The sequence below is a fragment of the Cyprinodon tularosa genome, unplaced genomic scaffold (genome assembly GCF_016077235.1).
Source record: "Cyprinodon tularosa strain WSP-4 unplaced genomic scaffold, ASM1607723v1 ctg289, whole genome shotgun sequence".
NCBI classification, from domain to species: domain Eukaryota; kingdom Metazoa; phylum Chordata; class Actinopteri; order Cyprinodontiformes; family Cyprinodontidae; genus Cyprinodon; species Cyprinodon tularosa.
Genome location: NW_024038995.1, coordinates 94,343 through 109,557, shown reverse-complemented (window position 1 = coordinate 109,557; position 15,215 = coordinate 94,343). Strand labels below are relative to the sequence as shown.

The 15,215-nt window shown below is 36.7% G+C and overlaps 1 protein-coding gene across 1 annotated transcript; it reads right to left on the bottom strand.

Moving 5' to 3' along the window:
• Positions 1 to 534: 534 nt before the first annotated feature.
• On the bottom strand, positions 535 to 13,596 carry pold3 (polymerase (DNA-directed), delta 3, accessory subunit). The gene is made up of 12 exons (XM_038290774.1): positions 13,462 to 13,596; positions 13,001 to 13,056; positions 8,965 to 9,064; positions 8,841 to 8,880; positions 8,600 to 8,732; positions 8,257 to 8,515; positions 8,110 to 8,179; positions 4,914 to 5,049; positions 4,664 to 4,767; positions 4,459 to 4,538; positions 4,285 to 4,363; positions 535 to 918 (listed from the first exon to the last, which is right to left on the bottom strand). Exons 1-12 carry the CDS (start codon positions 13,516 to 13,518, stop codon positions 713 to 715), a joined length of 1,320 nt encoding a protein of 439 aa, XP_038146702.1. The 5' UTR covers positions 13,519 to 13,596; the 3' UTR covers positions 535 to 712.
• Between the last annotated feature and the right edge of the window lie 1,619 nt (positions 13,597 to 15,215).

Here is a 15,215-nt window from a genome sequence, read left to right as displayed (position 1 = left end):
CAAGCTGGGCACCGTTTCATTCACAACACCTGTCCCATCAACCAGGAATCAGAATCAGAAATACTTTAATAATCCCAGGGAGAAATTACTTTCATTACTTTACTCCATCTGCAATAGAGTGACTATAGGATCAGTTTGATATAACACAATTTCATACAATATATATAATTAGGGTCACCGCTCCATCTCGCCATCAGTTCAGGGGTCCCTAGCCTGGAAAACGTTAAATAACCCTGAAGTAGGTCTTTAGAAACGCACCATGAACACCAAAAAAATAAATCCTGTCTCTTAAATGATGCCATCTTAGTATACATTTTAATGAGAAAAGATGAGTTAATAAAAAGCTACAGCAAGTTCTTTTAAAAGCTGTGAAATAACAGAATTAACATGAATCCTTTGCTGCACTGTGGTTCAATTCTCTAAAATCACTTACTGGTAGCTGATCTTGTTATTGCCCAAAGTAACTTTGATATCTGCAATAATAGCCAAACCAAAGGTGGACAGTCGTGTTTTACACCACAAATCACAAGACAATCACATTAAAGTTTCATGTTTATTGAATTGGAAATGAGTCTACAGTGAATAGTTATATCGATCATCCTAAACTGGACGTGTTTAAAGACTGGAGACAGATAAGTCAATCTGAGCTAAGGTCAGTTTAGCTAAACATCTTTTTTTAGGAAGTCGGCAAACCAAGAGTCCAGCAGAAATTTCATTTCTTTTGGAAAAATCCCATAATGGAAGCTTGTTTAGTTCCTTTGTTTGAACTTGCTGAAGATTTCTTGTGAGATTTTTTCTCGTCATCTTTGCTGGTCGACGTCGTCTTCGCTTTGATGCTTGCATGTGGAGCTTGTTTGGTGCTTTGAAAGTCATCTTCTGTCTCAGAGTAAGATTCGCTCACATATCCTTTTTCCGTCACTGTAGAAAAGAAATACTGCAGTTCAAATTTAATGCAGAATTACAAATTTAAATAATTAAACCTGCTTTAGGCAGAAAATTATTCAATGTCTATGGCAATATAGTTTATTCTGTAAGGGGGATATTTTTTTTTTGATACTTCAATATACATTACAGACCATAATTGCAGCATTTTTCATTGATCGACATTCCAGGTTTTATGCGTTTTTGTTTTAAAGAAAGTATTCTTTAAATGTTATATTAGAGAGGTTTTATAAACATGGCAAAAATAATTGTCACTTGTACAGGATTCTGTAGTGGTTATTATTCCTGAGGCTTTTATTTTAATAGTAATCAATATTTAAGTTATACTGCAAAACAGAAGATTTGCAAAAGCTACATCAACAAAAAAGACAACCTTCAGTTATTTAAAAGATGACTTTTTAGATTTATACTTTAAACTTTCACAGACACATATCACTGTTACTGAGTTAAGTCTTCTGTTTTTAAGGCATAGCAGCAAAGGTTTACTATGAATTAGGTGCCAAAATGTATTTTTAAAAAGTTAAATACGAGTATGATGCTAAAATTGTTTTCCCAGCTCAGACTTCGAATGAAAATCCTGTAAACTAGACACAGTATTGATTAATAACTAAACAGATTGATGAAAATAAAATGATGGATGGAGGAATGGATAGATTGGTTGAAAGAACAGGGATCAGTGTATAGGTCAGTAGGAAAAGTATTGGATGGATAAAACAGAACCAACAGATAGATGTAAATTGTTAGACTGATAAGGGAAGCTAAATGGATAGATGAAAGGATGGCTGGAATAATAAGACTGATGCAAAAGATAAAAATATTAAAGGATGGATAACTGAATAGATGGTTATATCACTGAATGGATGAATAAACAAAGTTAAGATGTAAGCAATTAAAAGGCGAATCATTTAATAGTATGATATAAGATATAGTGGAAGGGAATAAATACTGAAATCATAAATGTTATGCCTTGATCTTTTTGCTTTTCTAACCATTGAAAATATTTCAGTCCAACTTTGTTCTATTTCAAACTATGCTGAAAAACCCATCAAAAGACTAAGGGCCGGATCTATCAAAGGTTTGCGTGTATAAAAACGTGAGCTATTTCACTGCGCACGCTAAAAAATGTACAAACTGATCTATCAACAGCGTGCTAAAAGGATTTGGTCTTTAAAACGTGCTAAATAGCGCCTCTTATTCATTTAGTACTTTTTCTGCAATGAATATGCAATATGGGGCGTTTACACGCAAAAGTGCGTCTTGTGGGAGGAGAACATGTAAATATATTAATTTAGCACTCGCAAAGTGATTTATCAAACCTGAAAGCTATTTTGCTAACGGTATCTGACTCTATATTTAACACGTTTCAAAAGAAGGTGCAAATGGTCTGTATGCATAATTGTGCACACATGGCAGCGGTTATTGTCGCAAGAAGGAGACATCGAAATGAAGCAAGGAGACGCAGAGAACGCATTTTTTCACTCCGTGTGAATATTTTTGGAATTAACGAGGAAACGATCATCAAAACATTTCGTTTATCCAGCATTGCCATTTTGGAGCTGTTGGGGGAACTCCGAATGGATTTGGAGCCAGCCACAAGGAGGACCCACGCAATACCAGATATCACAAAACTCCTTGCAACATTGCACTTTTTTGCATCTGGGATCTCCCAATCTCGTTTTTCAGAAGTGCTGTCCGACGTTTTAAATGCCAAGTCGCCCGGACGCCCTAACGGAGAATCCCGACCTCATCCCTGCGCCTGTGGAGCAACATGCCAATGCTGAGGGGATGCGTTTTTTTTTTTTTTTTTACTGCAGTGAAGTAGAAATTCAGCCACATACCAACTTAGGGAATAAAGGTTGCCAAAGTGTGTATATATATATATATATATATATATATATATATATATATATATTTTTTTTTTTTTTTGGAGGGGTGGGGGTGTCACTGTAAGATTAAAATTTCTTAATGCACTAGTTTGCACAAACAACAAACTACTTTGCCGCAAACCACAAAACGCGCAAAACCATCATTTAAATAGGGCGTCTCCAACAGTTTTGCACCTGCCACCAGTTACGCAATCGCTCTGGTTAAATCACCCGCAAACCATGGTCCAGCCCCTCGCGCAAAATTCCAGTTTGCGAGCGCAAATTACTGCACGCAAAATTGGATCTTGATAAATCCGGCCCTAAGGCCCGTTTTTAACCATCAACATTAATGTTCCATTAAAGCCTCCTGATGTAAAAGGAGGACTCTTAAGGGCTGGTTATCCTCCCGCAAATGTGTGTCACATCTACGTTCACTGTGACATGCAGACGACCTGATTTCTGAGCATAAATCAGCTTTAAAGTCGTAGGGAAGCGGCCGTTCCGACCGTTGCATTTCCGAATTCTCGCGAGTGGTGCACGATTTTACACGAGTGAATAAAGTGAATGTGATTGGTTGATTATCAAGAGGGTGGGATTGCTGTGGCTGAAGGTTCGCAAGCAAGTTTGGTTGTGGCCGGTTTGTCGGAAGCATCTCGCTAACCAGTTAGCAACTTAGTGCTAGTAGGTTCCCAATGGGAAATTCTATTGTGACCAAGTAGCACTAAATTGGTGACTTAGAAACGACACTGTCAAGGAACGCTATGGACAGAGGAAACATTCAAGTGGAGGAGAGTATTGTGGCGGAGGTCGTGGATGAGTCTCCTCCCTCATACATTTTTTATCTAGAGGAGGAAAGTGGGGATGAAGATGTTGTTGAAGAGGACGCCAGGGCGGCAGAAGCTTGGTTTGGTGTAGAAGGCTTACAGCCGTACATGTTTGAGCCCTTGCCTCGCAACGCTGCCAGTTCTGTTAGCTCTACGCCTGCTGAAGACACAGACGTCCATCCCCGTGAACACTGGGACGGAACTCAATGGGAAAGGAAAGGATTCTGATTTTAACTGTTGCGTATATTAGCTGAGACATATGAACCAAGATGCTATGACCGAAAAAATTTGATTGACAGATGACCGTTGATATATGATTGGCCGAATTTAGGTGTTCAAGCTGATGTATAACTAACTGGCCTGCATAGCATAGCAAAAAAATAAAAAATAAAATAAAACTGATTTTAAGACAGGATTTTTTTAAAGTAGAAATTTTCTAAATTTTGGGACGATTTCATCTGATAAAGAGTAAATGTATATACATGTTTAGGCCAGAATGATTTGACATTTAAACATGACTTCCGTACGACTTTAAGGATGCCGACCTGCTAGTAAAGTGAATTTACAATATTTGTTTGGACAGCATCACCGCCTCACCAGCACAGTTCTAATAGATGCTAGAAAAAAGTAACATTTCATCTTTTCATTCCCACCTATGCATCCTTCATCATCCATAAATGTACGAGACTTTAGGACTTTTCTCCTCTTCCTTATTTTGGTTTCAGAGCTCGCCTGTTAAAAAAATAAACAAGAGAAATGGAAGGTCCATTAGAAGAACATTCACTTTATCTGTGATTTTTCATGAATGATCCAATTTTATCACTCACATGTGAAGGCCTGACAGCCTCGGGCTCCTTTTCAGGACTTTTCTCCTTTGTTTTCAGCTGAGGAGGAGAATCTGGAATAACTAGAAAAAGACGAACATCAGAAGGCTGGTTTTCAGCCTCTCCTTAATCTAAAGGTGAGGTTAAAAAAAACGTAATATCCTCCATTAATGAAAAAAAAAAAAAAAAAAAAAAAAAAACAACTGACCATCTTCATCACTGCTGTCTGGTTCTGGTCTCTTGATCCTTCGCCTCTTTTTTTTCTCCATTATCTCCTCCTCACTATCAGACACTTCGGTTCGCTTTGTTTTGCTTTTATGAAAAAGTTGGACAAGGATGGATGGATAAAAGATATAAAACGCTGATATTACCAATGCATATTGAATCCACAGCTTCCTTCATTAGCATGAAATATATCAGAGTAATGATCTGATGGGAGCCGCTCTGTGAAGACCAACCTCCTAGAGTCGCTCTTTGTTTCCTTGTGCGATTGCATGGCTGCGGGTTCGTGCTCTTCCTCTGGTGCCGTTCTCTGATGCTGCTGCTCCAATGCGACCACCTCCTCCTCCTTCTTTGCTGGTTTGTCAGGTTTTTCTATAGAAGTGACAAAAATTACTTTAGTTTATTCATATAGCTTCAAATCAGAACAAATTTAATCCACATGTTCCTCAGAAGACAAAGCAAATCAAGTTTATACACAAATAAAGAACCCAATAAAACAGTGATCTCCAATTAAAGAAAGAAGCTGATTGCATTAAGAGAAATCTGTAAATAATAAAAATCCTAACTGGCAAAAGGTGATATTTTTAAGTCTTAAATCTAGAAAAAAAACCTTGATTTAGGAAAAAAAAAAAAAAAAAGTGCCACATTTAAAAATCTATAGAAACAATGCTAGAATCACAACCGGCGTTGCTTTCGTTGACAACGACGAAATTATTTAATTAAACCTCCTTTTTTTCAGAACCATAATGAAACCTGACGAGCTAAACGTGGATATCTGATGACGAAAACATGGCGAGTCATGGGTTTGAGTTTTCGCTAACAGAACGAGAATAAATAAAAATGTTAGCAGGTGCTCGGGGAGACATTTAAAATGCATCATTGCGCTGTAATCTGTTAGACAAGCTAAGCAGTATCAGCCGTAGTGCTGCATCCCGTTTGGTCATGCAGCCCAACTGGCGTGCAGTGGTGCACAACCTGCATGACAACAAATGGATTATGGCAGCAGCGGCAGGGGTGAAAATAACCCGGACTGGTCCGGTACTGCGTGCACAACTCTGATAAACTCTGCCCTTCCAAATGTGCTTTTGCAGAAATGCGTCTTAGCACGCACGTAGCTCAGAGTCGGCGCTTTATGCTCCACACTGATGGTTCACTCTCAGCAGAATGGCTCTTGCTGCCCTAGCTGCTTAATAAACTACATGTGGCTGATCCTCCTCTGCCAAGCGTAAAGAATCCTTTTGTCTAACTATCAAGATTTTATTTCTTCCGGCTCACAAGAGGTGAAGCTAAACATTCTTTAAATTCTACCTAAATTATATTCAAAGAAAATATTTAAATGCATATTGTTTTTGGGTTTTAAAGACCCAGATGAATAGGTATCTATCTTTGAATATTTCTCTCTCATTGTTCTTGTTTCAATCTATTTAAATATGATGTAAATGTTTCCTTGAATTGTCATTAAACATTTTCTGTGTTTCCCTTGAATATGTCAACATTTACATATTGAAATTTAGGTCCAGGTGCCATGGTGGTATAGGGCAATAATGTAGGATTTCTGTGTTATTGTTCATATCAGAACCCTGTGAATTTAAACCTTCTTTGACCCCTGAGCAGTGATAACAAAGTAGAAATTCTCAGAAATAAAGCCAAAATTGTAGATAAGTAGAAAGAAGAATGTTTTTGTTCTTTGTTTCTTTAAGTAATGAAGATTTTATTGATCTGTGTGTAATACATAATTCATAGATCAGGAAGTGTTTGCTTTTGAATGGGAACCTTCTATGTCTAAAACTATTCCTTTATTGGACATTTTGTTAGCTTGACTGTCTGCTATATTCACCAATATAATTTGCTGAACTAGATCTGCTATTTTCACAACTTTTGTGAGACACTTTTGTATAAAGTAGGAAATTAATGCATTAAAAAAAATTATTGTAATTCTAGAAATTAGTTTTCTGCTGAACAGCAATAATGAACTGCACAACAGCATTCTATACCAGTCAGTCTGGTGAAGAAGCTGGTTATTATTTGAAATTGTAAAGTTTAGCTGTATAAAGTGCAACATAAAACTGACTTAAACTATCACATATCGTAATGACTAAAATGCGACTAAAATTAAGAATAGTTTCTGCCCTGTAAACAAAAAATAAGTTCCGCATTATCACCCTAACCTTCTGCTGCTTTCACTTCAAAATGTTGCTGTTGCTTCCATATTTTTCTAATACTGAAGGATTAACTTAAACCTAAATCTCTCATAAGCATGGACATTTCCACCTTGAAAATGATAATAAATAGGACCAGGCTAGAGATTTTTCCCCTTCTATTTTGAGAATAAAGTCATAAAATTAAGAGAATAAAGTCCTAAAATTATGAGAAATGAGTTATATTTTACGAAAACTCTTACATGAAGCATTTTCTTCCCTAAAATGGGTAATATCGAGCATTATGTGAAGTTATACTTTGGCTGTGGTTTAACAAATAAGGAAATGTTTTAGCACCAGCATCAAATTAGCTCGGATGTCAAAGTGGACCCAGGTTGCGGTTTGGTGGAGCTGGTCAGCCATCATATGCTGATCGGAGCTCGAAGGTTTCTTTCTCAAATGGGTTCTTGTAATATTACCACTTATTTCTCGTAATGTTACAACTTTATTCTCAAAATAAATAAAAAAATCTCTAGCCTGGCCCTAATACTCTGTCGCAGAAGATAAAGTCCAGAAATACATTTTAATGCATTTTATACATTTTTTTTACTCAGTAAACTAACGCTACGTTCAGACCGCAAGCGGCAGGGGCAGCAGAAGCAGCTGGTTTACACGCGAAGTCAATGGTTGATGCGAGTCAAGGAGCAGCAAAAGGTCCCACAGCGCCTTTCAGGCAGCATCATGAGTTTTAGAGCATCTGACACATGTAATTTAGAAGCAGCAGCTGCTGGAGTTCGAAAAATTGAACTTTTGCTGATCAACGTGCTGATCTTGGAGCTGGCAGGGAGACAGACACAGCACTGCTGATGCAGATCGCTTTGATCACTCTCCTGAAACATAATAACGCCAAAAGTAACTTAAAACGTCTAATGCCACGAACAATAGTGAAAAAAACGCAAAGAGGCGACCGGGTCAGAGGATGCCATTGAAAGGGATTCCAAAATGACAGTGTACGGGGGTCTTAGCGGCTCCGACAGCGAGATAATATTTAAAGGCAATATCGTAATCTTGATGAACTGAATGAACACATGAAGTTCTGAGGTGGACTTTCTCACTTAAAAACATATTAAAACTTATTTTTTGACCCACTGATAACAGGAAATATAGCTCCCTGATTGTTACAGGAAAAGAAAGGATTGGTCCTGCTGCTTACGGTGTGAACATAGCATTAGCCATGTTGAACGCTTTTCAACATTACAGGGGACTCCTGCATATCACCAGTAATGTAACTTACTTGTCTGAGTTCCAAAGAAGTTGGCCACTGGATTAGACTTCAATGCTGGTTTGCTTTTCACTGCCTCTGTCTGAAAGACAAAAGAGAAACATCTAGAACTTGACTTTTCAGTAAAAACAGCTGCCTACAAGCAACACAAGGTCATACCACAGAGGAGGATTCTTCTTTTTGTTCAGATTTGACTTCTTTGCTGTTATCCTGGCTTTTGGGAGCAGATTTATTTGCAAACATTCCCATGATGCCTTTCTGCGGTTTACTTGAGGGTTTGGATGCCGTACTGGAGTTCCCGTTTGTTACAGACGTTTTGCTCTCAGGCACGGGTGGAGGAGCTCGCTGAACATCCTGGAACTGCTGCAGCTCTGCAGCAGACATGGGCACCGCATTGGTGCATCGGATGGAGCTGTATCTATGAGAGAGACAGGCAAAAAGTTTCCCTCAGCTTAATTGATTAAAATCAGCAGATGTCTCTCTGTGGTAAAAACAAACATACTTGCTGCAGTTTTTCAGGTTGTCTTTGACAGCATCATAGTCGACACTGTAGAGGGGGCCGCTGTCTTTGAGCAAAGCTTTCTGCACGCTGTAGACATGAACGCTTACGATCAAGCTCATCTTAGATTTAAAATCTGCAGAGGAAAACAGATGTTAATCAAATAAAGTGCCAGGACAATGGTCTATTTATCCAAGTTCTTGAAATAAAACAAAGAGCGAACAGAGATGTTATATTTACAAACCTTCCAACTGGTCCTCTCTGACTAGAGACACGTGGTGACACTAAAAAGAAGAGAGAACTTAAAAACGTTATTTATTGCTTTTTAACGAGATGCCTTAAGCATCCAAGGAGTTCCTCATACTCACAGTTTGACCATTTCCCTCCAGCTTTCCAGACACGAGGTAGGTGGCGTGGAGCTGAGGTGAGCTCCCCTTCCTCTTGTGCTCCAGATAGTGGTAAAGCATCCTGAAAACCCATTTTACATACATTTATCTTGGGAAATTTCGCACCAAGCAGCTTATTTTCATTTCAGTGGAGACGACTTCAAACAGAAGGCAGGAAGGAATCTCAGTCCCAGTTCAAAAAAGCCTTGAGGGGCTTGATGCTGCAGGCTGCTTTTCCTTCTCTGTAGAACCCCACATTCATCCACCCTGAGTTTCTACAGCTAAACAACTTTTTTTTTTTTTTTTTACATTTATAAAGATTGTAAATTTGCATAAAATTGAACTTAAAAGTATATTTTTTGACTCTTTGAGCCTTTATTTTATTGCTTTAGAAAGTAGAAAGACATGTAATGGGGTTATGGAGAGTGGGAGATGTAGACAAAAGGTGGACAGACCAGGACTTGAACCTTCAACGCACGACAAGGACCAAAGCCTCCTAACATGAGTCATATACTTAACCACTGCGCCCATATAAACTTCAACTTTAGTGTTTTTCTTAACCCTGTCTAAGAACTTGTACATGAATGGATCCATTTCAGTGATAAACATCTAAAACTTACCCTTTGTTACAAGTTATGCTTGTTCATAGATCACTAAAAATTTTGCAGGATGATAAATTATTCCAGTAATTATTCAGATTTTGATTTTTTTTTTTGTTTCTTCTATATTTGATAATAATAATAATAATATTAAAATGGATATATATATATATATATATATATATATATATATATATATATATATATATATATATATATATATATATATATATAAGGTTCACAAAATCCACGGTTTCGTGGTCAAGGTTTTCGGTTCGGTATATGTTGAGTGTTACACCAAAATCCCATAAAAATTAATGAAATTAATGAAAAAAATCCAAAAATTTTTAATGATCCGTGGAAACCTGGATCATTTCCGTATGTTTTACTGCTTTGAATTTAATCATCTCGCGCATGCTCTCTACGATCTCCAAGGAACTCAGAGGGAGCGGACGGGAGCCACAGTGGAGGCTGTAAACTTTGCTTTGCGCAGGCGGTCTGGAGCGCAGCGGGGCGGAGCGCTGACGGAGAATGTGGGATTTCGGGGTTAGCCTGACATGTTGGTCATGTTGCTGTTAGCATAAACAAAACGTGTTGCACTTTTATCCACAACTTTCTTTCCGCCGTCATCGTAGGTCACTCTAAATGCAAAGTGGTCCCATACAGCAGACCTATAAAGTGCAGCAGACCAACTCCTGTTCTTTCCCACTCGCCATTCCCACACAATTCTCCACAACAACTGATTTTTTTTTCTGCTACAACCGGCTACGCTGTTTCGCTTCTTCTCCTTGCTTAGTACTGATGGTTGGCTTTGGTCGCAGTACCGCCACCTTCTGCTCTGGAGTGTAAACGCTTCGCCTATGAGAAAAAGGAGCAGCGCATGAACCGAACGAAACACACACGAACCCTGCCATCCTCATATATATATATATATATATATATATATATATATATATATATATATATATATATATATATATATATACATATGTGTTCCTTACAACCTATGTTCCTTTTGTCACCTTCTCCTTTTTGACTATTGAGTAGGGGTGGGTATTGCCAAAGAAGTCACGATTCGATTCAAATCGAGATTCACAGGCCACGATGCGATTCTATCGCGATGCATCACGATACTTGAATTATTGCGATGCATTGCAATATTTTCTCCTCCATGTTTTGTTTTTGAATGACTCGGCGCAGTAGAAATGCTTGTGACACAAGGCAGTGTGCATCAACACATCCGCAGCGACATCTACTGGACTGGAAGTTGTATTACACTTGTTTTTGGCTGATGTTCGACAACCATTCATGCAATTTTATTTACTCATTTTTTTTAATTAATAATCGATACTTGGCGTCAAGAATCGATGCAGTAGATCAGGAAAATTAGAATCACGATGCATCATCATGACGATTATTTTGCACACCCCTACTATTGAGCCGATGTAACGAGTAAATTTCCCCACTGTGAGATCAATTAAGTCAATCAATCAATAAACCACAAAGCCTCTCTCACTTTCAGCTTTATGACGAATTCCATCTGTTCTTAAAATCTCAAGGAGCAGTCATCTGACTTGCTATACCTTCATCATAAAGGTTCTCTTTCTACACTCTCTCTAAGGGAACGATAATGAGAGGGCGAATTTTATGGTGAGGTCCATTTATCATTTTTCTTTCAGTGTACGCGATCTTAGAATATTTGTTATTTCACAATATTATAATTAATCCCTTTCAACCTTTATGCTTTAGCAGCAGGAAAATAAGCTTATTTCAAATCCAGAGTTTGTTTACTGGCAAATATTTTTTTAGCCATTTGACAAATATGACGCAAAGCTGTTAGAATGTATTGTTATCACTGAAGATGTGTGAGTTTATTACATCTTGGTATTAGCTGCCTGTTGTGTGTCAGAACTGATGTTTTAATCTAATTAAGGCAGTTTCTCTATGTGGGTATACAGTTATAATCTTCATTCTGCGCGTGATAAATATTTGGGAATGGAGTGAGAGCGGTGTCCTTCAGCTAAGAACAAAGTGTAATATTTTGATAAGGCTGGAATAGGGTTGTCAAAAGTATCGAAACTCAAAAAAGTATCGATACCAAAATGTTGTATCCGGATACAATACTCATTTTTAAAAGTATCGATACAGTGCCACCACCAGTGGCACCTAAGCAGTCGTTCATCGAAATTGCAGAATAGAGGACAATGCACTTTGAGAACACTGTGTGATTGAATAATTCTATGCACTTTTCAGTTTCAGACTTTTTTTTTTTGTAACAGGTGCAGCTGCTGAGAATTATTTTTGTTTTTTAACCGGTTTGGCTAGTGTCATTGTTATGTGTGCAAAGCATAGCCAAGGAAGGAGCACTTAATTTTAATTTTATAAGTTTTTTATCAAGCTTGCTTAATATTGTGCACAGCATACAACCGTTATTGTATTTATTTATTGTATTTTATTTATTAATGAAAATTTTTTGTAGAATTTTTGGAGTCTTTGTTTTTATCTCTGTGGTATCGAAAATGGTATCGAGTATCGAATATTTTCCTTAGTATCGGTATCGAGTTGAAAAGTTTAGTATCGTGACAACCCTAGGCTGGAACCATGGATGTCTACTCATCTGCTAACATGTATGATGTAAATTAAGATGATGTGCCAGACTGGAGATGTATAAAATGCTTCTCTAACTGTAAATCGGGACCACTTCCTGAGAGGGGAGCAGCTGCCTTCAGGAACTCTAAGCACATTCTCTGATCTGAGTTAGATTACAATTTCTATCAGAATCTGTTGTCATGTCTCCTGGTTATTTAATACATATAAGTTATGAAGCGTTATTTAAAGGGTTTGTCCTGAGTGATTTCTTTTCAGGAACAAGACCTGGAGAGATAGAGCTTCGAGGTGCACACACACACAGAGCCTATCTTCAGCAAAGCATTTAAATCAACTTATTGGTTTGGATCTTAAACTGAATGAGGTTTTACTTTGGCTGAGATTCTCTCACATTAAAGATCTCACATTTTAAAAACTATGTGAAAAAAAAAAAAGTTTTAACAATGACATTTGGAACCAAAGTCTGCAACACCTTTCAAGTTTCATATATCTCTCAAACAAGTATACCGTATGTAAACTACCTTAGAACAAAGTTAAAGTTTTTTTTGTGCCAATTTTCATATAGTGCCTTTAAAAGCATTTATTATTTTATTACAATTTATTCTGCATTTAGCAAAATAACCCAGAAATGACATAGTTTTTAATCTTTGCTAGAATTTATTTACAGATTTATATTAAATTTATTGCCATGTTGCAGTTTTCAAATGTAAAACCGTCATCTAAACGTTTCTATAAATATTTTTTCGCAGTTAATTGAAGAAAGGGAATAAAGCCTGCAAACAAACACAGAGAGCCGGTTCCATATAACTTACTGTTTAGCTGTGTTGACATGGACTCCCAGAGTGAGACTCAGCCACTTATACGTTACCTGGAAAATACGTATAAAAATGATAAATACATTGTGTCTACATGTTAATTTGTTTCTACGTGTTGAGATGTGGATAGCAGACTTTCCACATCTTCAGGTGTTTCCTGCTGTGTATGGCTACATGCTCAGGACAATTCAGTCGTAAAACAAAAAAACTATTAAGACAACATTTATTGGTTTAAATTACAAAGCCGAATGAGTCAGACGGCCTAAACTTACCATTATCTTTAAAAACCCTACATAAATATTTAGAGTTCTATTTAAGAAGTTGTAAGACATTTAATTGTCAAGATTTTCTAACGTCATTCCAGGGCTACTTCCATTAAGCTAGCTTATTTTACACGTGAAAAGCAAAACCGAAACACTAAAGATGACAGAGCCCCTAAAAGATTTAAAGATACTTACTATCTTGTTGTGGTCGTTGACATATTCGTCAATATTATCCAAATAAAGTTCGTCCATTGTGTCAGACTGTCCTCAATGGTTGCTTGTATTAATCCAACTGCGCGGGAAAGAAGTTTATTTACTTCCGGTTACGATCACGTGACCGGACGCTGTTCCGTTGCAATATGTTACTCTAGGTTGCCCTCTACAGCCTAACAGGTTAATTGCCTTTGCAGTTAAAATCACTTGTCACTGCTCACACATTTATGGAGGAACAGCTCTGACAAGTTAAAAATAAATACGGAAATAAATAAATGCTCAATAAATAAATAAGCACACAATGAAATGGCCCCCAAAATAAAATGAACAAATAAATGTAGGTAGAAATTAAATTATACAGAGACATAAACATATATGTCTATTTTAATTAGCTTCTTTATTTATTTGCCTTTGTAATAAGTACCTTATATATTATTTTATTGTTCCTTTGTATTTTTTTTACCCCATTTATTTCTTAAATGCTACTTATTTCTTCCTGTCGTTTTTACATTTCTGTATGCATTTCTGCCTTATTATGTACCGGTAAATGAGGAAGGGCTGTGTCTTCAAGTGTCCTCCAAACACATTGTAATCTACCGCACCCTACCACAACAACAAAGGACAAACAATAAGAAAAAAGAAGACCAAATTTATGAAGTGTAACTAATTACTTTTTCCTTTCAGTTTTTTTTTAAACATCCTGCTGTCATCCCTGCAAATCATGAGACAACATTTTAAACAGCTGCAACAAAATTATGTAAGTGCTTCTTTATAGTTAGCCACAATTAGGTTTAAACAATGGATTAACTGATTTACTTTTTTTTCAAAGCTATATTCTCAAACCTTAAAGTTAATTCGTAATCTATGTGATACACCAACAACAGCAGTGCACCATTGAAACGTGGAAGGTAAATCAGCTGTAATTTCCCAGTCAAAAATATTGAAAACCTTTTGACAAAAAAAAAAAAAAAAAAAAAAAAAAATCAATAAATATGTGCAGGATGAACAAAGATAAATGATTACATAAAAACTCTGGAACTAATTTTAAAGGGGAGCTGGGGAAAAAGGTGAAAGTGGAAGCAGGTTATAATGAATGAAAAAATGAGAAGTTCATCCTTGAAAGAAGAATGTGAAAAGAGAAAATGATGTGCTTGGATAAAAATGTTAATTTGAACAGAAAATAAGGTATTAAAAATGTGACATTGTAACAATTGAATGAACAGAGTGCAGGATGTGCTTTTACTCATAATTATTGACAAACATGCAAAGAAAAATGTCCAAAAGGATTCCAAGGCTGAGCTCCCTGTTATGATGATGTGTTTCATTGGAACATCAGGCAGGAGGATTGATTTATGAAAAATGAAGCAACATCTTCACCGTCTATGTATCACAAAGGAATCTGAACAACCTTTGATTGGTTTGAAGCTAATTTTATGCATTTACCTCTGTAAATATGTATTCTATATTGAGAGACCCATCTAACCCAGAGACATAAGCAACATTTTCTAGAGTCAAATTTGATTCAAAATAAAAAAGGTGAAGTTAAAATTGTTGATTAACTGTTAGAAAATCAAGACCCTGAATGTGAACCAAATTGATGTTTAGCTATAAAGCTAAGTGAGATTTAAACATAAGTTACTGTTTACCATCAGACAGCTAAGCTTTTTGATTTATTCCCTACCTAACCCTTGATATTTCTTTTTTATCTTTGGTTTACAGCAATTTTTTTTTTATTT